A 26,488-nucleotide genomic window follows, 5' to 3' on the forward strand; every position below is an offset into this window, starting at 1 on the left:
CTGTACTGATGGCGCAAAAGCCATGATAGCGAGACATAGTGGAGTGGTAACGTGCATGCAAGCAGTACACTACAGCATCCACCAAAAGGCTCTTGCTGCCAAGGGAATGCCTGACAGCTTGAAATACTTTTTGGACACTATAGTGAAAATTGTTAACTTTGTTTAAGCAAGGCCCCTGAACTCTCGTGTATTTTCTGCATTATGCAATGATATGGGGAGCGACCATGTAACACTTTTACAACGTACAGAAGAAGTGCTCTGGTTATCAAGGGGAAAAGTATTGACACGTTTTTTAAAATTGAGAGACGAGCTTAAAGTTTTCTTTACTGACCATAATTTTCACTTGTCAGACCGTTTGCATGATGATGAGTTTCTCACACAACTGGCCTATCTGGGTGATGTTTTTTCTCACCTGAATGATCTGAATCTAGGAATACAGGCACTTTCCGCAACTATATTCAATGTGCGGCACAAAATTCTCTTTGATCATAATCACAGTCGTGTCTATTCCCCCCCAAGCAGACACATCGACGGCCCTGAAAGAACTCCATTGGACTCTATGTAAACTGGAAACCACATATCCCGAGGATGCCTTTATTGTAGCTAGGGATTTTAACAAGGCTAATCGAAAAACAAGACTCCCTAAATTCTATCAGCATATCGATTGCACAACCCGGGCTGGAAAAAACCCTGGATCATTGTTATTCTTAACTTCCGCGACGCATATAAGGCCCTCCCTCCTTTCATAAAAGCATACATATTCGTATTAATTTCTTTACACTTGTGTGTATAAGGTAGTTGTTGTGAAATTGTTAGGTTAGATTACTTGTTAGATATTGCTGCATGGTCGGAACTATAAGCACAAGCATTTCGCAACACTCGCATTAACATCTGCTAATCGTGTTAGCACGGCAAATAACATTTGATTTGAATTGATGCTATAAGAAGTTGGAGCTCTTTTCTGTCTGCATTAACAAGGACAACACGCATGTCTTTCCATCATTGTATGATTTCTTTGAGTGCAAATGAACTCAAGCTTACGGACAATGTCAAATATGATACAGCAAACCACCTGAGTGAGCTAGGTGCGCAATTACGCAGGTACTTTCCTGAAATGGACGACAGAAACAACTGGATTCGTTATCCCTTTCATGCCCTGCCTCCAGTCGACTTACCAATATCTGAACAAGGGAGCCTCATCGAAATTGCAACAAGCGGTTCTGTGAAAATGTTTATTAATCATAAGCCACTGCCAGATTTCTGGATAGGGCTGCGCTCAGAGTTTCTTGCCTTGGCAAAAAAGTGGCTGTTCCACTGGATGTCATAAGGTGAAAGCACCAATTTGTAAGTCGCTCTGGATAAGAGCGTCTGCTAAATGACTTAAATGTAATGTAATGTGCTGTTAAGACACTGATGCCCTTTGCAACCACGTACCTATGTGAGAGTGGATTCTTGGCCCTTGACTGGAATGAAAACTAAATACAGGCACAGACTGTGTGTGGAAAATGATTTAAGACTGAGACTCTCTCCAATACAACCCAACATTGCAGAGTTATTACATCCTTTCAAGCTCACTCTTCACATTAACCTGTGTTGAGTTATTCACCATTTTTGATGAACAAATAACGTTTTATTTGTAAGATGGTTAAATAAAGAGCAAAATTATAGATTATTATTATATTATTATTTGTGCCCTGGTCCTATAAGAGCTCTTTGTCACTTCCCATGAGCCGGATTGTGACAAAAACCTCACCCTCATTCTTATGTTTAATAAATGTATTGTATAGTGTGTGTGTGGCAGGCTTACAATGATGGCAAAAAACAACATTTGTGAGTGTGCTGACCCTGTTGCTAGAGGGGGTACAGCTGGAGGTTGAATGTTTGAAGGGGTACGGGACTATAAAAAGTTTGGGAACCACTGCTCTACATCATCCAGACCTGAATGTGATCAGTGGAAAAGGCCTCTTGCTTGAGGCCATCTTGAATCAGCTAAATGAGCAGTGTTTTCTGGCAGGGACATGGAAGAGGGGAGGTGTGTGTGTGTGTGTCTCTCTGTCTCTGTCTCTCTCATTTACATTTACATTTAAGTCATTTAGCAGACGCTCTTATCCAGAGCGACTTACAAATTGGTGCGTTCACCTTAAGACATCCAGTGGAACAGCCACTTTACAATAGTGCATCTAAATCTTTTAAGGGGGGGGGGTGAGAAGGATTACTTTATCCTATCCTAGGTATTCCTCTCTCTCTCTGTCTCTCTCACAATCTCTCTCTGTCACTCTCTCAACTATGAACTGTACTCATCATTAATCAAACAGATATGCAGGGATGGTGACTTTATTTAATACAGGCAGAACAGAATGTGGTATGGAGAGCAACATTTTATATGATACTGCATCAGCAGCAATATCATATTAAAAAAAATCCTCCAGTATGTTTCTTGAATTGGCTTGGGCCCTGAGGATGGCCTTTCTTAAACCCTTTACTCCATCAGGACCATCAGGTTATCCTCTACCACACGCGTGTGTGTCTTTCATTTGGTTCAGATGTGTTTGTGTGTCTGGGGGTAGCACTAGGCTGTTAGGCCCTATCACCCTGTAACATGCATTACCACTGTGTGTCCCTATCACCCTGTAACATGCATTACCACCATGTGGCCCTATCACCCTGTTACATGCATTACCACAGTGTGGCCCTATCACCCTGTAACATGCATTACCACCATGTGGCCCTATCACTCTGTTACATGCGTTATTACTGTGTGGCCCTATCACCCTGTTACATGCATTACCACATTGTGGCCCTATCACCCTGTTACATGCATTACCACCATGTGGCCCTATCACCCTGTAACATGCATTACCACCATGTGGCCCTATCACTCTGTTACATGCGTTATTACTGTGTGGCCCTATCACCCTGTTACATGCATTACCACATTGTGGCCCTATCACCCTGTTACATGCATTACCACCATGTGGCCCTATCACCCTGTAACATGCATTACCACATTGTGACCCTATCACCCTGTAACATGCATTACCACATTGTGGCCCTATCACCCTGTTACATGCATTACCACATTGTGGCCCTATCACCCTGTTACATGCATTACCACCATGTGGCCCTATCACCCTGTTACATGCATTACCACCATGTGGCCCTATCACCCTGTAACATGCATTACCACCATGTGGCCCTATCACTCTGTTACATGCGTTATTACTGTGTGGCCCTATCACCCTGTTACATGCATTACCACAGTGTGGCCCTATCACCCTGTAACATGCATTACCACCATGTGGCCCTATCACCCTGTATCATGCATTACCACCCTGTGGCCCTATCACCCCGTTACATGCATTAGTGTATTATTTCATTATGGGATGTGTAATGACTTACTTCTCCATCCTGTTCTCAGTGTCCAGACGATGGATCTGAGATTGACTGTTCTGGGAGGCACCTCAGGGTATATCTGTGTCTCTGGTCTTGTCTGTGACTGCGTGCCATATGGCACCCTATTCCCTATTTAGTGCACTACGTTTGACCAAATCTTTATGGACTCTGTATAGTGCACTACAAAGGGAGTAGGGTGCCGTTCGGGACACAACTATGGCTCCTGTTTACAAGCCACATCGGAGATTGCAGAGGAAGCTCATCATGTTTATCTAGCACCCCAAAACGAAGTTGATGCTCCCAAAGACAACAGAGGCTGATAATAACCAGCCATGATATCCGTGCTGATGCTCACGGACACATTCAAAGTCAGGACAGGACAGAGATGGTGCAATGAACAGCTCCCTAGAAAAACAGTTGCTCCCTAAGAAAACAAAGGGTAACATTTATTTAACTAGGCAAGTTAGTTAAGAACAAATTCTTATTTACAATGCCGGCCTACCCCGGACGACACTGGTCCAGTTGTGCGCCGCCCTATGGGACTCCCAATCACGTCCGGATGTGATTCAGCCTGGATTCAAACCAGGGACTGTAGTGTCACCTCTTGCACTGAGATGCAGTGCCTTAGACCGCTGCGCCACTCGGGAGCACGTCCATCCAGTCTGGTCTCGGGGACATAGAGGCATTCATACTCTGGTCCCAGACATATACTGGTTAGGGTATTCAAACTCAGGACTGGACCGAAGTAACCTCGTCCCCAGGCTAATTGTTTACAAAGGAATTGTTGGGGAGGAAGTGTCTGGCTCACTAGACTAGGACAGGAGGCGGTGTATAGAAAACAGAACCTGAATATGACTCACCAAGTCCAGTCTGGTCTTAGGAATGTTCTGTACTGTAGGGTTATTCATGGAGGAGGTGTATAGAAAACAGAACCTGAATATGACTCACCAAGTCCAGTCTGGTCTTAGGAATGTTCTGTACTGTAGGGTTATTCATGGAGGAGGTGTATAGAAAACAGAACCTGAATATGACTCACCAAGTCCAGTCTGGTCTTAGGAATGTTCTGTACTGTAGGGTTATTCATGGAGGAGGTGTATAGAAAACAGAACCTGATTACCATGACCATGTCGGGGCATATGGTCTTGCTCTGGTCTTGCTCTCTAAAACTTAGGACAGGTCAGAGTTGGTGTGAACAGAAGGACTCATTTTGAGAAAGGGCAGTGGTGTCCAAGTGGCTGCAGTGTACAGACAGCTTAATACATTTGAATAAGAGGTCTCTGTAAAATACCTACAGAATATGCTGCAGACAAAGTAGATGAAGCACTGGAAATTGAAAGTGGCTTGGAAGTCTTACAGTGAGCTTTGAATGGAAGGCCTGTGGCTAACTGGCTGCACGTGGACCATTCATATTAACCATGTCTGCTCTGCTCTCTGACACTCAGTACACTGGTTCTTCTGTCTGCTTCTGTTTGTCTGTGACAAATACATAATCAACCAATGTTAAGGCTTCCTGCATGGCGCCGTGTCCAACTCCAAGTGTAGCAGAAAGTGAATGTGTACTCCCACAGCTGATCTCCATACTGTAGGCATCAGTACAGTATGTTTTTGTGATGTTTGGCTGTGGGATGCTCAATCCTCGTCACTAGAAGACAAGTCTGTGTTGTGTCCAGTATTCATCCTCTGTGTGTTTTGTGGTCTTCGTGTTTTGTCTCTCTCCTCTACTACTTAGTATCTTGGCCCATGTTGCAGTGCTCTGCTAATCCTCGCATCCCCCTCACAAATCATGGAATTGAATAAATTGCTTGGAGGAATTCCATGGCACACTAAAAATGAAAAGTGTCGTTGTTGCGGAAGCACAATGAGACGTTCAAAGTCTATATTTAGATATTTAGTCGGTCCATAGTTCACAGTAGCTAAATAGCGGTCCGGGGAGGTCTGGTGAAGACGGCATTGTCTTGAAGGGGTCAGATGTTAGAGGTCAGAGGACGCAGAGGGGTCTCTGACAGACAGAACTCTCTTAGCATTCTATGATGACATTCCTATGAACACAGGAAGGGCTCTCTTTTTCTCTCTCTCCCACTTTCTCTCTGTCTCTCTTTCTCTCCTTCTCTTTCTCTCTCTCTTTCTTTCTCTCTCTCTCTCTCTCTCTCTCTCTCTTTCTCTCTCTCTCTCTTTCTCTCTCCCACTTTCTCTCTCTCTCTTTCTCTCTCTCTTTCTTTCTCTCTCTCTCTCTTTATCTCTTTCTCTCTTTCTCACTCTCTTTCTCTCTCTCAATTCAATTCAATTCAAAGGGCTTTATTGGCATGGGAAACCTATGTTAACATTGCCAAAGCAAGTGAGGTAGATAATATACAAAAGTGAAATAAACAATAAAAATGAACAATAAACATTACATTCACAGAAGTTCCAAAATAATAAAGAAATTACAAATGTCATATAATGTTATGATTATGATTTCCTTATAGTATGTCCATCTCACTGCCTTCTGTATTCTATACAGGTCAATTCAAAATGCTTTATTGGCATGACGAACATTACATTTGTATTGCGAAGGCAACAAAACACAAGTAAAAACCCTGTTTAGCAACATTTAAGATACCACCCATAGAACTTGTAATAACAAAATGGTGCTAAAAGTGGGAAAAGTGACCAGTTTTTCATCCTGCATTTCTGCAGCTGACTTTTCAATGCTTCTTGTTTGTGTAACATATTGTGTAAATATTTATGGTATAGATTCTTCAATGCTTCTTGTTTGTGTAACATATTGTGTAAATATTTATGGTATAGATTCTTCAATGCTTCTTGTTTGTGTAACATATTGTGTAAATATTTATGGTATAGATTCTTCAATGCTTCTTGTTTGTGTAACATATTGTGTAAATATTTATGGTATAGATTTTTCAATGCTTCTTGTTTGTGTAACATATTGTGTAAATATTTATGGTATAGATTTTTCCTGCTTGCCAATAACTTCTCTGTAAATATGAGGGAAGATCATTGACACTGCAATATTTGACCAAAATGACATTTTTATCTCATTATCATATCATTTTTGGGTAATAATTAAGTACCTTACTGTGATTGTTTTCAATTAAAATGGTCAAAAAGGAACAATAATAGCTTCTTAGCAAAGAGCAATTTCTCAAGCAAGAATTTAGCTAGGACTGTCTGGGAGTGGTCTTAGTGGGGAGGGGAAAACTGAAAATGAGCTGTTATTGGCAGAGAGGTTTGGAACTCTCTTTCTTTATTGGTCTACTAACTAATTTACCTCCTGGTGATGTCATCATGGAATGCCAAAACTCCATCCCACCAAAACAGGCTTAAATTTCAGACAGTCTTTTCAAACAGCTCTTACACTAAAATGGCATTATCATAATTTTCACAACCTCATAGTGTGTAAATATATATATATAAAACACATGAAAATCACGTTTTTGACTGCATCTAGATATTTTCTCAAATAAAAGTCTTTGTTTTCTCTGTAGTAACAACAGTTCTTTTCTTGCAGTGTTGCTACCGTGTGTGTTGTCATTTAACGTGGATGACAAGAATGGGGAGACTTTCAATGGTCCGCTGGAGGACATGTTTGGATACTCAGTCCAGCAGTTTGAGAACAGTGAGGGGAAGTGGTGAGTCCATTCGTGTTATCATCCACAAGACCTGGGTTCACATAGTGTCCGTTTTCTTTCAAATACTTTAGCTGCACTTGATTGAGCTTGCCTGGTTCCATGGAATCAATGAAATAGTACCAAAAGTTTAAACAGCCAACTCAACCCAACTGGCACTCCAGCCAGGCTCAATAAAACACAAAGTATTTAAAGAGAAAACAAATACTATTTGAACCCAGGTCTATTTGAACCCACTCTAACACTTGTCACTGGCCATGTCTGAACACCCATACTTGCGTTCTAAGTAGTAGTATTTTAGGTATGCGATAATAGAACGTTGGGTATGTGACATCTCGATAATCGAGTATGCTTTCAATTCCAGGATGTTATACTAATTTGGATGATTTCGGCTTTTCATTGAGTGGAATTCACTGCACACTTTTGAGGAAGGGAATGGGCTTTCCAGACTCACCTGTGTTTGACAGCAGCTTATCATCAGCTGATAATGGAATAAGAGGACGATCTCTTTAATACATGTAAGGAATAGCGTGCACATTGGATGACACATTCTCATGATGGGTGAGCCTAGTTCCTTATTTGTTGCTCACTGTATTGGTTTTTGACTAAACACTGCTTTCCAAAAAATGATGCAGTACGATTAGTACACAGTATGTAGTTTTAGTAAGTAGTAGGCAAGACAGATTTCAGACAAGGCCACTGTCCTGGTAGTCAGGGTTGGGGTCAATTCCATTTAAATTCCAATCAATTCAAGAAGTACACTGAAATTCCAATTCTAAATCTCTTCAATGAATTTCAATGAGGAACATTTTCAATTGGAATTGGAATTTGGTTTAGTTTCTGAATTGACTGGAATTGAAATGGAATTGACCCCAACCCTGACAGTAGTTTGGTTTCCTGTTAGCTGAACAAGTTCAACATTGAGATACAGTATCTTGCCGATTGCAATCACATCGTGACTTGTGTGTCCCTCCCTGTAAAGTTGACAATTTCATAATGTTTTCCTTTTTAGAGAAATTAACATATTGAACATAATAATAAAATTGGTATGTAAAGAAAAGAGAAACAAAAAGAGGTTGTTCTACACCCCCGACTCCCCATCCCATTCCTGCTTGTATCAGTTAGGCCTGCAGCCTAACACCGTCTGTCTCATATAAAGAGTCCCTCCCTCCGCTTGTTAAGTGAACACAACCTACCAGAGAATCCACTCAGCCCGCCAGTGAAGACACCGTGAAACCATGATCTCTCTCTTAATTGGTCAAGGAACACATATTTACATGCTAGTAAACTACGTCTGCCCCCCTTTAGAGAAAGGTACTGTTCCCTCAGACAGAGAGAGAGAGAGACAGTCGGCCCCTATAGTTCTCCTACGGAGGCCCTGACAGTGCGAGCCTCTGTGTGTGTCCTAAATGGCACCCTATTCCCTACACAGTACACTACTACATAAATAGGGAATAGGGGACCATTTGGGACTCAGCCTCTAACTAGCTAACTATCCACATACATTCAGCTGGAATGGGCTTATTAAACTCATATGGGACCAGTTACAGTAATTCAGTCCTTCTCAATCAGCAGGAGCAGCTGTGATGAGGAACGATGAACGATCCCACAGCTTTCTTCTTTTACAGAGTTCATGTAGAGAATTCCCTGGTGGCTCCAGTTACTCTCACGTGTACACAGATAGATACCACTGTATAAGAGTGACGGGGGCTAGTTATGTGTTTGTTCCAATATCCACACTTGCATACCACTTGAAGGCATGTTTACACTTGTAATTTCACCCAAAGATCATGTTAAAGCAAGACCTGATAGTTCCAGTTACTTTCTAGTGCACAATTACTACACATACTAACATACCATACCATAGAATGCATTCCTGACACTAGTTTCATTTTAAGACATATGCTAGCAGTATGTGTTGATATTGGAGCAGAGCCTTGGTTGGGCTTATAATTTACACAAACCTCCCTTAAAATCAGAGAGATAGAGAGAAAGCGAGAGAGAGCGAGAGAAAGAAAGAAAGAGAGAGAAATTGTGCCTAGATGCCTACATTACTTAACCTGGGTTACTGTAGATGTGAGGTGAGTGATCTTAACCTGGGTTACTGTAGATGTGAGGTGAGTGATCTTAACCTGGGTTACTGTAGATGTGAGGTCAGTGATCTTAACCTGGGTTACTGTAGATGTGAGGTCAGTGATCTTAACCTGGGTTACTGTAAATGTGAGGTCAGTGATCTTAACCTGGGTTACTGTAGATGTGAGTGATCTTAACCTGGGTTACAGTGATGTGAGGTCAGTGATCTTAACCTGGGTTACTGTAGATGTGAGGTCAGTGATCTTAACCTGGGTTAGTGTAGATGTGAGGTCAGTGATCTTAACCTGGGTTAGTGTAGATGTGAGGTCAGTGATCTTAACCTGGGTTACTGTAGATGTGAGGTGAGTGATCTTAACCTGGGTTACTGTAGATGTGAGGTGAGTGATCTTAACCTGGGTTACTGTAGATGTGAGGTCAGTGATCTTAACCTGGGTTACTGTAGATGTGAGGTCAGTGATCTTAACCTGGGTTACTGTAGATGTGAGGTCAGTGATCTTAACCTGGGTTACTGTAGATGTGAGGTCAGTGCTAGGACAGTGTGCTAGGTCAGTGTGCTAGAACAGCTAGGACAGTGTGCTAGGTCAATGTGCTAGGTCAGTGTTCTAGGACAGTGTGCTAGGTCAGTGTGCTAGGAAAGTGTGCTTGGACAGAGTGCTAGGACAGTGTGCTAGTTCAGTGTGCTAGGACAGTGTGCTTGGACAGAGTGCTAGGACAGAGTGCTAGTTCAGTGTGCTTGGACAGTGTGCTTGTACAGAGTGCTAAGACAATGTGCTTGGACAGAGTGCTAGGACAGTGTGCCTGAACAGAGTGCTAGGACAGTGTGCTAGGACAGCTAGGTCAGTGTGCTAGGACAGTGTGCTAGGTCAGTGTGCTAGAACAGCTAGGACAGTGTGCTAGGTCAATGTGCTAGGTCAGTGTTCTAGGACAGTGTGCTAGGTCAGTGTGCTAGGAAAGTGTGCTTGGACAGAGTGCTAGGACAGTGTGCTAGTTCAGTGTGCTAGGACAGTGTGCTTGGACAGAGTGCTAGGACAGAGTGCTAGGACAGTCTGCTAGTTCAGTGTGCTAGGACAGTGTGCTAGGACTGCTAGGACAGTGTGCTAGGACAGCTAGGACAGTGTGCTAGGTCAGTGTGCTAGGTCAGTGTGCTAGGTCAGTGTGCTAGAACAGCTAGGTCAGTGTGCTAGGTCAATGTGCTAGGTCAGTGTGCTAGTTCAGTGTGCTAGGACAGTGTGCTAGGACAGCTGGGACAGTGTGCTAGGACAGCTAGGACAGTGTGCTAGGTCAGTGTGCTAGGTCAGTGTGCTAGGACAGTGTGCTAGGACAGTGTGCCTGAACAGAGTGCTAGGACAGTCTGCTAGTTCAGTGTGCTAGGACAGTGTGCTAGGACAGCTAGGACAGTGTGCTAGGACAGCTAGGACAGTGTGCTAGGTCAGTGTGCTAGGTCAGTGTGCTAGGTCAGTGTGCTAGGACAGTGTGCCTGAACAGAGTGCTAGGACAGTGTGCTAGGACAGCTAGGTCAGTGTGCTAGGACAGTGTGCTAGGTCAGTGTGCTAGAACAGCTAGGACAGTGTGCTAGGTCAATGTGCTAGGTCAGTGTTCTAGGACAGTGTGCTAGGTCAGTGTGCTAGGAAAGTGTGCTTCGACAGAGTGCTAGGACAGTGTGCTAGTTCAGTGTGCTAGGACAGTGTGCATGGACATAGTGCTAGGACAGTGTGCTAGTTCAGTGTGCTAGGACAGTGTGCTTGGACAGAGTGCTAGGACAGAGTGCTAGTTCAGTGTGCTAGGACAGTGTGCTTGTACAGAGTGCTAAGACAATGTGCTTGGACAGAGTGCTAGGACAGTGTGCCTGAACAGAGTGCTAGGACAGTGTGCTAGGACAGCTAGGTCAGTGTGCTAGGACAGTGTGCTAGGTCAGTGTGCTAGGAAAGTGTGCTTGGACAGAGTGCTAGGACAGTGTGCTAGTTCAGTGTGCTAGGACAGTGTGCTTGGACAGAGTGCTAGGACAGTGTGCTAGTTCAGTGTGCTAGGACAGTGTGCTTGGACAGAGTGCTAGGACAGAGTGCTAGTTCAGTGTGCTAGGACAGTGTGCTTGTACAGAGTGCTAAGACAATGTGCTTGGACAGAGTGCTAGGACAGTGTGCCTGAACAGAGTGCTAGGACAGTGTGCTAGGACAGCTAGGTCAGTGTGCTAGGACAGTGTGCTAGGTCAGTGTGCTAGGAAAGTGTGCTTGGACAGAGTGCTAGGACAGTGTGCTAGTTCAGTGTGCTAGGACAGTGTGCTTGGACAGAGTGCTAGGACAGTGTGCTAGTTCAGTGTGCTAGGACAGTGTGCTTGGACAGAGTGCTAGGACAGAGTGCTAGTTCAGTGTGCTAGGACAGTGTGCTTGTACAGAGTGCTAAGACAATGTGCTTGGACAGAGTGCTAGGACAGTGTGCTAGGACAGTGTGCTTGTACAGAGTGCTAAGACAATGTGCTTGGACAGAGTGCTAGGACAGAGTGCTAGTTCAGTGTGCTAGGACAGTGTGCTAGGACAGCTAGGTCAGTGTGCTAGGACAGTGTGCTAGGTCAGTGTGCTAGAACAGCTAGGACAGTGTGCTAGGTCAATGTGCTAGGTCAGTGTTCTAGGACAGTGTGCTAGGTCAGTGTGCTAGGAAAGTGTGCTTGGACAGAGTGCTAGGTCAGTGTGCTAGGTCAGTGTGCTAGGTCAGTGTGCTAGGTCAGTGTGCTAGAACAGCTAGGTCAGTGTGCTAGGTCAATGTGCTAGGTCAGTGTTCTAGGACAGTGTGCTAGGTCAGTGTGCTAGGAAAGTGTGCTTGGACAGAGTGCTAGGACAGTGTGCTAGTTCAGTGTGCTAGGACAGTGTGCTAGGACAGCTGGGACAGTGTGCTACGACAGCTAGGACAGTGTGCTAGGTCAGTGTGCTAGGTCAGTGTGCTAGGACAGTGTGCTAGGACAGTGTGCCTGAACAGAGTGCTAGGACAGTCTGCTAGTTCAGTGTGCTAGGACAGTGTGCTAGGACAGCTAGGACAGTGTGCTAGGACAGCTAGGACAGTGTGCTAGGTCAGTGTGCTAGGTCAGTGTGCTAGGTCAGTGTGCTAGGACAGTGTGCCTGAACAGAGTGCTAGGACAGTGTGCTAGGACAGCTAGGTCAGTGTGCTAGGACAGTGTGCTAGGTCAGTGTGCTAGAACAGCTAGGACAGTGTGCTAGGTCAATGTGCTAGGTCAGTGTTCTAGGACAGTGTGCTAGGTCAGTGTGCTAGGAAAGTGTGCTTGGACAGAGTGCTAGGACAGTGTGCTAGTTCAGTGTGCTAGGACAGTGTGCTTGGACAGAGTGCTAGGACAGTGTGCTAGTTCAGTGTGCTAGGACAGTGTGCTTGGACAGAGTGCTAGGACAGAGTGCTAGTTCAGTGTGCTAGGACAGTGTGCTTGTACAGAGTGCTAAGACAATGTGCTTGGACAGAGTGCTAGGACAGTGTGCCTGAACAGAGTGCTAGGACAGTGTGCTAGGACAGCTAGGTCAGTGTGCTAGGACAGTGTGCTAGGTCAGTGTGCTAGGAAAGTGTGCTTGGACAGAGTGCTAGGACAGTGTGCTAGTTCAGTGTGCTAGGACAGTGTGCTTGGACAGAGTGCTAGGACAGTGTGCTAGTTCAGTGTGCTAGGACAGTGTGCTTGGACAGAGTGCTAGGACAGAGTGCTAGTTCAGTGTGCTAGGACAGTGTGCTTGTACAGAGTGCTAAGACAATGTGCTTGGACAGAGTGCTAGGACAGTGTGCCTGAACAGAGTGCTAGGACAGTGTGCTAGGACAGCTAGGTCAGTGTGCTAGGACAGTGTGCTAGGTCAGTGTGCTAGGAAAGTGTGCTTGGACAGAGTGCTAGGACAGTGTGCTAGTTCAGTGTGCTAGGACAGTGTGCTTGGACAGAGTGCTAGGACAGTGTGCTAGTTCAGTGTGCTAGGACAGTGTGCTTGGACAGAGTGCTAGGACAGAGTGCTAGTTCAGTGTGCTAGGACAGTGTGCTTGTACAGAGTGCTAAGACAATGTGCTTGGACAGAGTGCTAGGACAGTGTGCCTGAACAGAGTGCTAGGACAGTGTGCTAGGACAGCTAGGTCAGTGTGCTAGGACAGTGTGCTAGGTCAGTGTGCTATGAAAGTGTGCTTGGACAGAGTGCTAGGACAGTGTGCTAGTTCAGTGTGCTAGGACAGTGTGCTTGGACAGAGTGCTAGGACAGTGTGCTAGTTCAGTGTGCTAGGACAGTGTGCTTGGACAGAGTGCTAGGACAGAGTGCTAGTTCAGTGTGCTAGGACAGTGTGCTTGTACAGAGTGCTAAGACAATGTGCTTGGACAGAGTGCTAGGACAGTGTGCTAGGACAGTGTGCTTGTACAGAGTGCTAAGACAATGTGCTTGGACAGAGTGCTAGGACAGAGTGCTAGTTCAGTGTGCTAGGACAGTGTGCTTGTACAGAGTGCTAGGACAGTGTGCCTGAACAGAGTGCTAGGACAGTGTGCTTGGACAGAGTGCTAGGACAGAGTGCTAGTTCAGTGTGCTAGGACAGTGTGCTTGTACAGAGTGCTAAGACAATGTGCTTGGACAGAGTGCTTGGACAGTGTGCTAGGACAGTGTGCTTGTACAGAGTGCTAAGACAATGTGCTTGCACAGAGTGCTAGGACAGAGTGCTAGGACAGAGTGCTAGGACAGAGTGCTAGTTCAGTGTGCTAGGACAGTGTGCCTGAACAGAGTGCTAGGACAGAGTGCTAGTTCAGTGTGCTTGGACAGTGTGCTTGTACAGAGTGCTAAGACAATGTGCTTGGACAGAGTGCTAGGACAGTGTGCCTGAACAGAGTGCTAGGACAGTGTGCCTGAACAGAGTGCTTGGACAGAGTGCTAGGACAGCTAGGACAGCTAGGTCAGTGTGCTAGGACAGTGTGCCTGGACACAGTGCTAGGACAGTGTGCTAGGACAGCTAGGTCAGTGTGCTAGGACAGTGTGCCTGGACAATGTGCTAGGACAGCTAGGTCATCGAGCTAGGTCAGTGAGATAGGTCAGTGAGCTAGGTCAGTGTGCTATGACAGCTAGGTCAGTGTGCTATGACTTCTAGGTCAGTGAGATAGGTCAGTGTGCTATAACAGCTAGGTCAGTGTGCTATGACTTCTAGGTCAGTGAGATAGGTCAGTGTGCTATAACAGCTAGGTCAGTGTGCTAGGTCAGTGTGCTATGACTTCTAGGTCAGTGTGCTATGACTTCTAGGTCAGTGTGCTAGGTCAGTGTGCTAGGTCAGTGTGCTATGACTTCTAGGTCAGTGTGCTAGGTCAGTGAGCTATAACAGCTAGTTCAGTGTGCTAGGTCAGTGAGCTATAACAGCAAGGTCAGTGTGCTAGGTCAGTGTGCTATGACTTCTAGGTCAGTGAGCTAGGTCAGTGTGCTATGACTTCTAGGTCAGTGAGCTATGACTTCTAGGTCAGTGAGCTATGACTTCTAGGTCAGTGTGCTAGGTCAGTGAGCTATAACAGCTAGTTCAGTGTGCTATGACTTCTAGGTCAGTGAGCTATAACAGCTAGGTCAGTGTGCTATGACTTCTAGGTCAGTGTGCTATGACTTCTAGGTCACTGTACAAGCACACTGTCCTAGCACACTGTCCTAGCACTCTGAGCTATAACAGCTAGTTCAGTGTGCTAGGTCAGTGAGCTATAACAGCAAGGTCAGTGTGCTAGGTCAGTGTGCTATGACTTCTAGGTCAGTGAGCTAGGTCAGTGTGCTATGACTTCTAGGTCAGTGAGCTATGACTTCTAGGTCAGTGAGCTATGACTTCTAGGTCAGTGTGCTAGGTCAGTGAGCTATAACAGCTAGTTCAGTGTGCTATGACTTCTAGGTCAGTGAGCTATAACAGCTAGGTCAGTGTGCTATGACTTCTAGGTCAGTGTGCTATGACTTCTAGGTCAGTGAGCTATGACTTCTAGGTCAGTGAGCTATGACTTCTAGGTCAGTGTGCTATAACAGCTAGGTCAGTGTGCTATGACTTCTAGGTCAGTGTGCTATGACTTCTAGGTCAGTGAGCTATGACTTCTAGGTCAGTGTGCTATGACTTCTAGGTCAGTGAGCTATGACTTCTAGGTCAGTGTGCTAGGTCAGTGTGCTATGACTTCTAGGTCAGTGTGCTATGACTTCTAGGTCAGTGAGCTATGACTTCTAGGTCAGTGTGCTAGGTCAATGAGCTATAACAGCTAGTTCAGTGTGCTAGGTCAGTGTGCTAGGTCAGTGAGCTATAACAGCTAGGTCAGTGTGCTAGGTCAGTGTGCTAGGTCAGTGTGCTAGGTCAGTGTGCTAGGTCAGTGAGCTATAACAGCAAGGTCAGTGTGCTAGGTCAGTGAGCTATAACAGCTAGTTCAGTGTGCTAGGTCAGTGTGCTAGGTCAGTGAGCTATAACAGCTAGTTCAGTGTGCTAGTTCAGTGTGCTAGGTCAGTGAGCTATAACAGCTAGTTCAGTGTGCTAGGTCAGTGTGCTAGGTCAGTGAGCTATAACAGCTAGTTCAGTGAGCTAGGTCAGTGTGCTAGGTCAGTGAGCTATAACAGCTAGGTCAGTGTGCTAGGTCAGTGTGCTAGGTCAGTGTGCTAGGTCAGTGTGCTAGGTCAGTGAGCTATAACAGCAAGGTCAGTGTGCTAGGTCAGTGTGCTATGACTTCTAGGTCAGTAAGCTAGGTCAGTGTGCTATGACTTCTAGGTCAGTGAGCTATGACTTCTAGGTCAGTGAGCTATAACAGCTAGGTCAGTGAGCTATAACAGCTAGGTCAGTGTGCTATGACTTCTAGGTCAGTGTGCTAGGTCAGTGTGCTAGGTCAGTGTGCTATGACTTCTAGGTCAGTGAGCTATAACAGCTAGGTCAGTGTGCTATGACTTCTAGGTCAGTGAGCTATGACTTCTAGGTCAGTGTGCTATAACAGCTAGGTCAGTGAGCTAGGTCAGTGTGCTATGACTTCTAGGTCAGTGAGCTAGGTCAGTGAGCTAGGTCAGTGTGCTATAACAGCTAGGTCAGTGAGCTAGGTCAGTGTGCTTGGACAGTGTGCTATGACAGCTAGGACAGTGTGCTAGGACAGTGTGCTCGGTCAGTGTGCTCTGACAGCTAGGACAGTGTGCTAGGTCAGTGTGCTCAAACAGCTAGGTCAGTGTGCTAGGTCAGTGTGCTTGAACAGAGTGCTAGGTCAGTGTGCTAGGTCAGTGTGCTAGTTCTGTGTGCTTGGACAGAGTGCTAGGTCAGTGTGCTAGGACAGAATGCTAGGTCAGTGTGCTTGGACAGAGTGCTAGGACAGTGTGCTTGGACAGAGTGCTAGGACAGTGTGCTAGGTCAGTGTGCTAGGTCAGTGTGCTAGTTCAGTGTGCTTGAACAGAGTGCTAGGTCAGTGTGCTAGGACAGAGTGCTAGTACAGAGTTCTAGGTCAGAGTGCTAGGTCAGTGTGCTAGGTCAGTGTGCTAGGACAGTGTGCTTGGACAGAGTGCTAGGTCAGTGTGCTTGGACAGAGTGCTAGGACAGTGTGCTTGGACAGAGTGCTAGGACAGTGTGCTAGGTCAGTGTGCTAGGTCAGTGTGCTAGTTCAGTGTGCTTGAACAGAGTGCTAGTTCAGTGTGCTAGGACAGTGTGCTAGGACAGTGTGCTAGGACAGCTAGGACAGTGTGCTAGGTCAGTGTGCTAGATCAGTGTGCTAGGACAGTGTGCTAGGACAGTGTGCCTGAACAGAGTGCTAGGACAGTCTGCTAGTTCAGTGTGCTAGGACAGTGTGCTAGGACAGCTAGGACAGTGTGCTAGGACAGCTAGGACAGTGTGCTAGGTCAGTGTGCTAGGTCAGTGTGCTAGGTCAGTGTGCTAGGACAGTGTGCTAGGACAGTGTGCCTGAACAGAGTGCTAGGACAGTGTACTAGGACAGCTAGGTCAGTGTGCTAGGACAGTGTGCTAGGTCAGTGTGCTAGAACAGCTAGGACAGTGTGCTAGGTCAATGTGCTAGGTCAGTGTTCTAGGACAGTGTGCTAGGTCAGTGTGCTAGGAAAGTGTGCTTGGACAGAGTGCTAGGACAGTGTGCTAGGTCAGTGAGCTAGGTCAGTGTGCTAGGACAGTGTGCTTAGACAGAGTGCTAGGTCAGTGTGCTTGGACAGAGTGCTAGTTCAGTGTGCTTGGGCAGAGTGCTAGTTCAGTGTGCTAGGACAGCTAGGTCAGTGTGCTAGGACAGCTAGGTCAGTGTGCAAGGACAGCTAAGTCAGTGTGCTAGGACAGCTAGGTCAGTGTGCTAGGACAGCTAGGTCAGTGTGCTAGGACAGCTAGGTCAGTGTGCTTGGGCAGAGTGCTAGTTCAGTGTGCTAGGACAGCTAGGACTGTGTGCTTGGGCAGAGTGCTGGTTCAGTGTGCTAGGACAGCTAGAACTGTGTGCTTGGGCAGAGTGCTAGTTCAGTGTGCTAGGACAGCTAGGTCAGTGTGCTAGGACAGCTAGGTCAGTGTGCAAGGACAGCTAAGTCAGTGTGCTAGGACAGCTAGGTCAGTGTGCTAGGACAGCTAGGTCAGTGTGCAAGGACAGCTAAGTCAGTGTGCTAGGACAGCTAAGTCAGTGTGCTAGGACAGCTAGGTCAGTGTGCTAGGACAGCTAGGTCAGTGTGCTAGGACAGCTAAGTCAGTGTGCAAGGACAGCTAAGTCAGTGTGCTAGGACAACTAAGTCAGTATGCTAGGACAGCTAGGTCAGTGTGCAAGGACAGCTAAGTCAGTGTGCTAGGACAGCTCGGTCAGTGTGCTAGGACAGCTTGGTCAGTGTGCTAGGACAGCTAAGTCAGTGTGCTAGGACAGCTAGGTCAGTGTATTAGGTCAGTGTGCTAGGACAGCTAGGTCAGTGTGCCTGGACAGAGTGCTAGGACAGTGAGGGTCAGGCACAGATGTCTATACAGTATGTAACTGTAGCTGTGTGATCTGAGATGATTACAGCTTTCTCTCTCTCAGATGGCTGTGTGTTTGTGTGTTCCCACCACTGGCTCCCTATTTAGGTGATCAGGGGCCATTAGGAGGGTGGAATGTTAATTAGCGGACTGTTTACATGCTAGCAGATAACTAGCATAGTTTAGACTCGTATCCTACTCAAAAGATTTCTGAGAGAACCAAGCCCAGCTGGAGTTTGTTATCGCACTCAGCTAACAAACTGTATTGCAACGCAGAGTGTGGGTTACTCACTCAGAACATGTAAACAATGTAATGAGTAAACATGGTAGGCCTAACTGTTCAAATGTATACTTTCCACTGCACTTTTTCAGATACCTTTTCTTATAGTGTTTTGTTAGTGAGAAAAACCAAGAACTCAACCCCTGGTCATGAGGTGATTTCCAGTTGTTGCTTACAATGTCACCATATCCTGTCAAATGTATGGTGGCTGGGGTATGGAATAGTCTGCTAACCTCTCTCCTCTGTCTCTCTTTAAAGGGTGCTGATTGGTTCTCCCCTGGCCGGCCAGCCAGCCAAACGGACTGGAGATGTCTACAAATGCCGTGTGGGTCAAGGACCAAACCCTAGATGTATCAAACTGGAGCTGCCTGGTGAGAACCTGTGTGTGTGTGTGTGTGTGTGTGTGTGTGTGTGTGTGTGTGTGTGTGTGTGTGTGTGCGTGCGTGCGTGCGTGCGTGCGTGCGTGCGTGCGTGCGTGCGTGCGTGCGTGCGTGCGTGCGTGTGTTTTAACTATCCTTGTGAGGTCAAGTATAGTAAAACAAGGAAAACTCGGACAACTGTGGACATTTCGCGGGTCCCCACAAGGAAAGAGGCTATTTTCGGCTTAGAACCCTTACCCTAGGTTTACAATTAGGGTAAGGGTTAGGGGTTAGGTTAAGGGTTAGGGTTGGTCCCCACAAGGTTAGTTACACAAACGTGTGTGTTTGTGCCATTGATACTGCGTTATTGATCCTCCAGTTGTCAGCACTAGCTGATCTAAGGCATAGCCTCTAATATTGTATGTTGTGCTGGTCTGGTCTGGGACTCCCTGCCTCCCTGGCAGTGTGCTGGTCTGGTCTGGGACTCCCTGCCTCCCTGGCAGCGTGCTGGTCTGGTCTGGGACTCCCTGCCTCCCTGGCAGTGTGCTGGTCTGGTCTGGGACTCCCTGCCTCCCTGGCAGCGTGCTGGTCTGGTCTGGGACTCCCTGCCTCCCTGGCAGTGTGCTGGTCTGGTCTGGGACTCCCTGCCTCCCTGGCAGTGTGCTGGTCTGGTCTGGGACTCCCAGCCTCCCTGGCAGTGTGCTGGTCTGGTCTGGGACTCCCTGCCTCCCTGGCAGTGTGCTGGTCTGGTCTGGGACTCCCTGCCTCCCTGGCAGTGTGCTGGACAGGACGTGAAGCACAGCAGAACGACAGCAGAACAGGAAGACACTACATAAACAGGATTTTAATGTCTCATCTCATCCACTCACAACTGTATTATCATTAACTAACCAGATAACCAATATGACTCCATTCCACTGCTTCATGCTTCAGCTTCTGGCCTTCTAATGACGCTGACTCAATACTGAACAAGGTTGGGGTCAATTCCATTTCAGTAAAGTAAATTAAGGAAGGAAACTTCATTGACTGAAATTAAATGGATTTGACCCCAACCCTGATACTGACTCACTTCCAGCAGGCAAGATTTATTATTTATTTTATTGAACATTTATTTGACTAGGAAAGTCACTTAATTAAGAACAAATTCTTATTTTACAATGACGGACTACCCCTGTCAAACCCTCACCTAACCCGGACGACGCTGGGCCAATTGTGCACCGCCCCATGGGTTGAGCTTAGTTAGGATTACTAAATCAATTTATTGGAATTTAATCAATTACATTTGGGATACATAATATAATTTATTATATATTTAACATGAACATTATCTGTTGTTTTGGTATCTGTAGAAAATGCATTGTTTATGTATAACCTGCTAAAGGTTGTAAGAGATATAAGGGTATCTGTCCTCCACATGACAATCTGGTCATATACAGTGTCAGTCTTACAATGGCTGTATTGTCCTATAGCTTGATGGCTTCTTTGTTCTGCAGCCACTGGGTGTGATGTGAATTATGTGAATATGAGAATACCTACAGAGAGAAAGTACATAATGAGAATAGCCTACATGATTACTGATGAGATGACTTTAAAAAAGCTGCTAGACAGAGATCACATGCAATTATACATAGAGGATATACCATTTAGCAGACACATTCACCCTAACGGACCTAACAGACAACAGTGAGAGCATGCATACATTTGAGTATTTGTGACCCCAGCTGGAATCAAAACTCACAACCCTGGCATAGCTAGAGTCATGCTCTTACCAGACTACAGTATTTATGCTGGAAAACAAAATATGAAGACTGTAGAGTTAGATCATAGCTCAAGTAATGAATGATCCTATAAATAACTACATGTCAATAGTGCACATTGTTAAAAGTGAAGTCCGGAGGGGTTCAAGAGGGGCTTGAGGGGTGGTCTGTCTCTCTTTCTATGGGAAAATTATACAGGAATTTGAGCAGCTGTTTTTTCTTTCTTTCACTGAGTTTATTCCATATTTTCCCAGAAAACACAACAATTCCTAACTTACACGAAGTCAAGGAAAACATGACCATGGGAACGACGTTGGTTACCAACCCTCAAGGAGGCTTTCTGGTAAGAGGACACGTGACAATGTAGATGGCAGCCCTGGACTGCAAGAGCCAGTGGACTGTACAGTTGTTACTGTATGTAGAGATGACATATACAGGTAAAGTCGGAGGTTTACATACACATTAGCCAAAAATATTTAAACTCAGTTTTTCACAATTCCTGACATTTAATCCTAGTAAAAATTCCCTGTCTTAGGTCATTTAGGATCACCACTTTATTTTAAGAACGCAAAATGTCAGAATAATAGTAGAGAGAATGATATATTTCAACTTTTATTTATTTTATTTATCACATTCCCAGTGGGTCAGAAGTTCACATTCACTCAAATAGTATTTGGTAGCATCGCCTTTAAATTCATTAACTTGGGTCAAACGTTTCGGGTAGCCTTCCACAAGCCGTCCACAATAAGTTGGGTGAATTTTGTCCCATTCCTCCTGACAGAGCTGGTGTAACTGAGTCAGTTTTGTAGGCCTCCTTGCTTGCACACACTTTTTCAGTTCTGCCCACACATTTTCTATAGGATTGAGGTCAGGGCTTTGTGATGGCCACTCCAAGGCCTTGACTTTGTTGTCCTTAAGCCGTTTTGCCACAACTTTGGGTGTATGCTTGACGTCATTGTCCATTTGCGACCAAGCTTTAAGTTCTGATGTCTTGAGATGTTGCTTCAATATATCCACATAATTTTCCTTCCTCAGGATGCCATCTATTTTGTGAAGTGCACCAGTCCCTCCCCACAACATGATGCTGCCACCCCCGTGCTTCACGGTTGGGATGGTGTTCTTCGGCTTGCAAGCCTCCCCCTTTTTCCTCCAAACATAACGATGGTCATTATGGCCAAACAGTTCTATTTTTGTTTCGTCAGACTAGATGACATTTCTCCAAAAGAATGATCTTTGTCCCCATGTGCAGTTGCAAACCGTAGTCTGGCTTTTAATGGTGATTTTGGAGCAGTAGCTTCTTCCTTGCTGAGTGGCCTTTCAGGTTATGTTGATGTAGGACTCGTTTGACTGTGGATATAGATACTTTTGTACCCAGATCACAAGGTCCTTTGCTGTTGTTCTGGGATTGATTTGCACTTTTCCGCTCATCTCTAGGAGACAGAACGCGTCTCCTTCCTGAGCGGTATGACGGCTGCATGGTCCCATGGTGTTTATACTTGCGTACTATTGTTTGTACAGATGAACGTGATACCTTCAGGCGTTTGGAAATTGCTCCCAAGGATGAACAAGACTTGTGGAGGTCTCCATTTTTTTCTGAGGTCTTTGATTTCTTTTGATTTTCCCATGATGTCAAGCAAAGAGGCACTGAGTTTGAAGGTAGACCTTGAAATACATCCACAGGTACACCTCCTATTGACTCAAATGATGTCACTTGGCCTATCAGAAGCTTCTAAAGCCATGACATCATTTTCTGGAATTTTCCAAGCTGTTTAAAGGCACAGTCAACGTAGTGTATGTAAACTTCTGACCCACTTGAATTGCGATACAGTGAAATATAAGTGAAATAATCTGTCTGTAAACTATTGTTGTAAAAATTACTTGTGTCATGCACAAAGTAGATGTCCTAACCGACTTGCCAAAACTATAGTTTGTTAACAAGAAATTTGTGGAGTGGTTGAAAAACTAGTTTTAATGACTCCAACCTAAGTGTATGTAAACTTTTGACTTCAACTGTATATCACACACACTGTACGGTTGTTACTGTATGTAGAGCTGACATATATATCACACACAATGTACTTTTGTTAAACAAAACAGATTCATCAATACTGGTTTGAGTTGTAAACTCCTACATCCCTCATATGGGGAGTAAATTGTAGGAAAACACTAAGGACATAATCTGGAAGAGTTATAGTATTTAAAGTAATTCCATTTTCCAAATATTGTTTGCAATTGCAGACCCCCATCTCACTTTCTCTCTCTCTCTCTCTCTCTCTCTCTCTCTCTCTCTCTCTCTGTCTCTCTCTCTCTCTCTCTCCCTGTTTCTCTCTCTCTCTCTCTCTCTCTCTAAATGAATGGGTCTGAGTATTTATAATAATGACATTATAAGAGATTAATTACAAGGCCCGGGTCTGACCAGAACTTTCCTCTCTGCCTTTTTACTGGGCTTATACCTCACTGCTCATATAAGGACTGTTGAATAGAGAGTCTTCTTCACCAATCAGATCATGTACTTCAGAGAGACAGTTACTTTGAGTCCAAATTAAACACCGTAACCCGGTGTGTGTGTTTGTGTGCATTTCCTCTTGGGCTAAGAGTTAAGGTTTTTCCTGTGGCAAACCCTGTTTCAGATCCCGCCGTGACAAGTGTGTGTGTGCGTACGTGTGTGTGCTCTTGTCTTCCAGGCCTGTGGTCCACAGTACGGCTACATGTGTGGTCAGCAGACATACATCTCTGGGGTCTGTACCAATGTCAGCTCAAACTTCCAGGTGCTCAACTCCATCGCCCCGGCTGTGCAAGGTACAAGTTCACCCTAACTCTAGCTAGACGACAGTACCCCTCACACTCCTCCCTTTACACACAGAAACAACTACACTGTTAAGTTTAGGCATTCATTCCAATTGGTTAAGTTAATGGTTAAGGTTTGGGATTGGGTTAGGGTTAGTGTTATTAAACACATGTCCCTCAGAGCTGGAGTTTGCGGCTTACGCCCATCCGCCATCCTGATCCGCAGCACCCTAGCAAAACCCAAGCCTACTTGATGGTAATTGCATCGCGCTCAACGCTGCCACTAGTTGCGGGTGTTGAAGGCAACCTTGCTGCTACACCCCCTATTCCTCTCAACATCCCTCCGCACAGAACACAGAACACATTTTAATGTTGTTGGTTTTACCAGCCCTGGTTGCGCAATCGATATGCTGCTACAATTTAGGGAGTCTTGTTTTCAGATTAGCCTTGTTAAAATTCCCAGCTACAATGAATGCAGCCTCAGGATATGTGGTTTCCAGTTTGCAAAGAGTCAAATAAAGTTCGTTCAGGGCCATCGATGTGTCTGCTTGGGGGAGAATATATACGGCTGTGATTATAATCGAAGAGAATTCCCTTGGTAGATAATGCGGTCGACATTTGATTGTGAGGAATTCTAAGTCAGGCCACCGTCCCCACAGGAGGTCTTTTTCCTTTTGGTAGGCCGTCATTGTAAATAAGAATGAGTTTTTAACTGACTTGCCTAGTTAAATAAAGGTTAAATAACAAATTATAAATAAAACACAGACCAGAGAAACACTATCCCTCAAACCTCTACTCACCATCTCTATCCACCCCGCCCCAACACTCTCCATTCCTCCATTCCCATACCTCAGAGCCACGTGGCCAGAGAGAGACATCACTTGTGTACATAAGAACATTCCGCTTAGCGTAAACTACTGTCCAGTCTCTCAACTCCCCCATGCATGCCCAAGTTAGGACCGAGTTTAGTGAGTTGTCATCTCTGTCTTCTCTCCACACTGAGGGATCAGTGAGTGAAGGTAAACAGTACAGTGATCTCCACAGCTCCTCACCACTCTGTAGTTTTAGGCACAGTAATGGACATGAATTCTAAGTGGGTTCTAATGTAGCCTGTGAATGTGTTTCAATATTCATACCAGCATACCACTTAAAAGGCATGTCCATTACATTACTTTTAAAATATAAGCAAAAAATATTTGTACAGGTCTTAGAGGGACTAGATGGGAGAGCTGTGTTGTAGCATTCTCCCTCTCTTCACCTCTCTCCACCTCTCTTCACCTCTCTCCTCCTCTCTCCGCCTCTCTCCACCTCTCTTCACCTTTCTCCACCTCTCTTCACCTCTCTCCACCTCACTCCTCCACTCTCCTCCTCTCTCCACCTCACTCCTCCTCTCTCCACCTCTCTCCACATCGCTTGACCTCTCTCCACCTCTCTCCACCTCTCTCCAGCTCTCTCTACCTCCCCACCTCTCCTCCTCTCTCCACCTCACTCCTCCTCTCTCCACCTCTCTCCACCTCTCTTCACCCCTCTCCACCTCACTCTTCCTCTCTCCTCCTCTCTACACCTCACTCCTCCTCTCTCCACCTCTCTCCACCTCTCTCCACCTCACTCCTCTCTCCACCTCTCTTCACCTCTCTCCACTTCTCTCCACCTCTCTCCTCTCTCCACCTCTCTCTACCTCTCTCCACCTCTCTCTCTACCTCTCTCCACCTCTCTTCATCTCTCTCCACAGCCCAAGCCAACTATTTAATGCATTTATTGTCAAAACTGTTGTCAACTATAGTTTAAACAATAATGTACAAAACACACATGTAATGTTCTTTAACGGACTTCTACATTGTATGTGATATGTGAGACTGTATATTGGTTGTGTTACACCAATAATAACTGCCCCATTACAGAGTGTGCCAAAGAGCTTGACATTGTCATGGTTCTTGACGGCTCCAACAGTATCTGGCCCTGGACCAGCATCATTGATTTCCTGGTCAAGTTTCTGAAGAATATCGAAATTGGAGCTAAACTGTCCCAGGTGATTTCTGCTTTCAGTACACTAGAACACATGGGTAACACCTTAGATGAAGGTCCACTTTGTCACTGTAGAAGAACCATTTATAATTCCAGACAGGTAGAACATTTTCATCAAAGAACCCTGTAAGAACCCAGTATCAACTACTCTGGCCCATGAATGAGAGAGGGATAGAAGGCTAGGATCGAGGAATAGAGTAAAGAATAGAGGAATAGAAGGTTGGGTTAGAGGGTAGAATAGAGAATAGAGGAATAGAAGGTTGGGATAGAGGGTAGAATAGAGAATAGAGGAATAGAAGGTTGGGTTAGAGTGTAGAATAGAGAATAGAGGAATAGAAGGTTAGGATAGAGAATAGATCTGAGAATAGAGGAATAGAAGGTTAGGATAGAGAATAGATCTGAGAATAGAGGAATAGAAGGTTGGGATAGATGATAGATCTGAGAATAGAGGAATAGAAGGTTAGGATAGAGAATAGATCTGAGAATAGAGGAATAGAAGGTTAGGATAGAGAATAGATCTGAGAATAGAGGAATAGAAGGTTAGGATAGAGAATAGATCTGAGAATAGAGGAATAGAAGGTTAGGATAGAGAATAGATCTGAGAATAGAGGAATAGAAGGTTGGGATAGATGATAGAATGGAGAATAGAGGAAGGAAATAGAGAAGATATAAAGAAACAACCAGCTCATTAACCTCATAAACTGGGTCATCATATTCTACTGATAAACTGGGTCGTCACATTCTACTGATAAACTGGGTCGTCACATTCCACTGATAAACTGGGTCGCCACATTCTACTGATAAACTGGGTTGTCACATTCTACTGATAAACTGGGTTGTCACATTCTACTGATAAACTGGATCTTCACATTCTACTGATAAACTGGATCTTCACATTCTACTGATAAACTGGATCTTCACATTCTACTGATAAACTGGATCTTCACATTCTACTGATAAACTGGATCGTCACATTCCACTGATAAACTGGGTCATCACATTCCACTGATAAACTGGGTCGTCACATTCTACTGATAAACTGGATCGTCACATTCCACTGTAAAAACTGGGTCGTCACATTCCGCTGATAAACTGGGTCGTCACATTCCGCTGATAAACTGGGTCGTCACATTCTACTGATAAACTGGGTCGTCACATTCTACTGATAAACTGGATCGTCACATTCCACTGTAAAAACTGGTTCGTCACATTCCGCTGATAAACTGGGTCGTCACATTCCGCTGATAAACTGGGTCGTCA

General features: G+C 45.2%; 1 protein-coding gene across 2 annotated transcripts in view; it reads left to right on the forward strand.

Annotated features, from left to right (window-relative positions):
- The window catches only part of LOC115125479 (integrin alpha-1-like), a 111,791-nt gene that overhangs the window by 29,957 nt on the left and 55,346 nt on the right, over window positions 1–26,488 (forward strand). For both annotated transcript variants that reach the window (XM_065007553.1, XM_065007552.1), the window contains exons 2-6: window positions 6,902–7,022; window positions 18,559–18,671; window positions 20,671–20,759; window positions 23,101–23,215; window positions 25,105–25,232. In XM_065007553.1, coding sequence (XP_064863625.1) covers window positions 6,902–7,022; window positions 18,559–18,671; window positions 20,671–20,759; window positions 23,101–23,215; window positions 25,105–25,232 — 566 coding nt within the window. The remainder of the gene's footprint in view (window positions 1–6,901; window positions 7,023–18,558; window positions 18,672–20,670; window positions 20,760–23,100; window positions 23,216–25,104; window positions 25,233–26,488) is intronic.

Source organism: Oncorhynchus nerka, linkage group LG22, assembly GCF_034236695.1.
Source record: "Oncorhynchus nerka isolate Pitt River linkage group LG22, Oner_Uvic_2.0, whole genome shotgun sequence".
Classification (NCBI taxonomy): Eukaryota; Metazoa; Chordata; class Actinopteri; order Salmoniformes; family Salmonidae; genus Oncorhynchus; species Oncorhynchus nerka.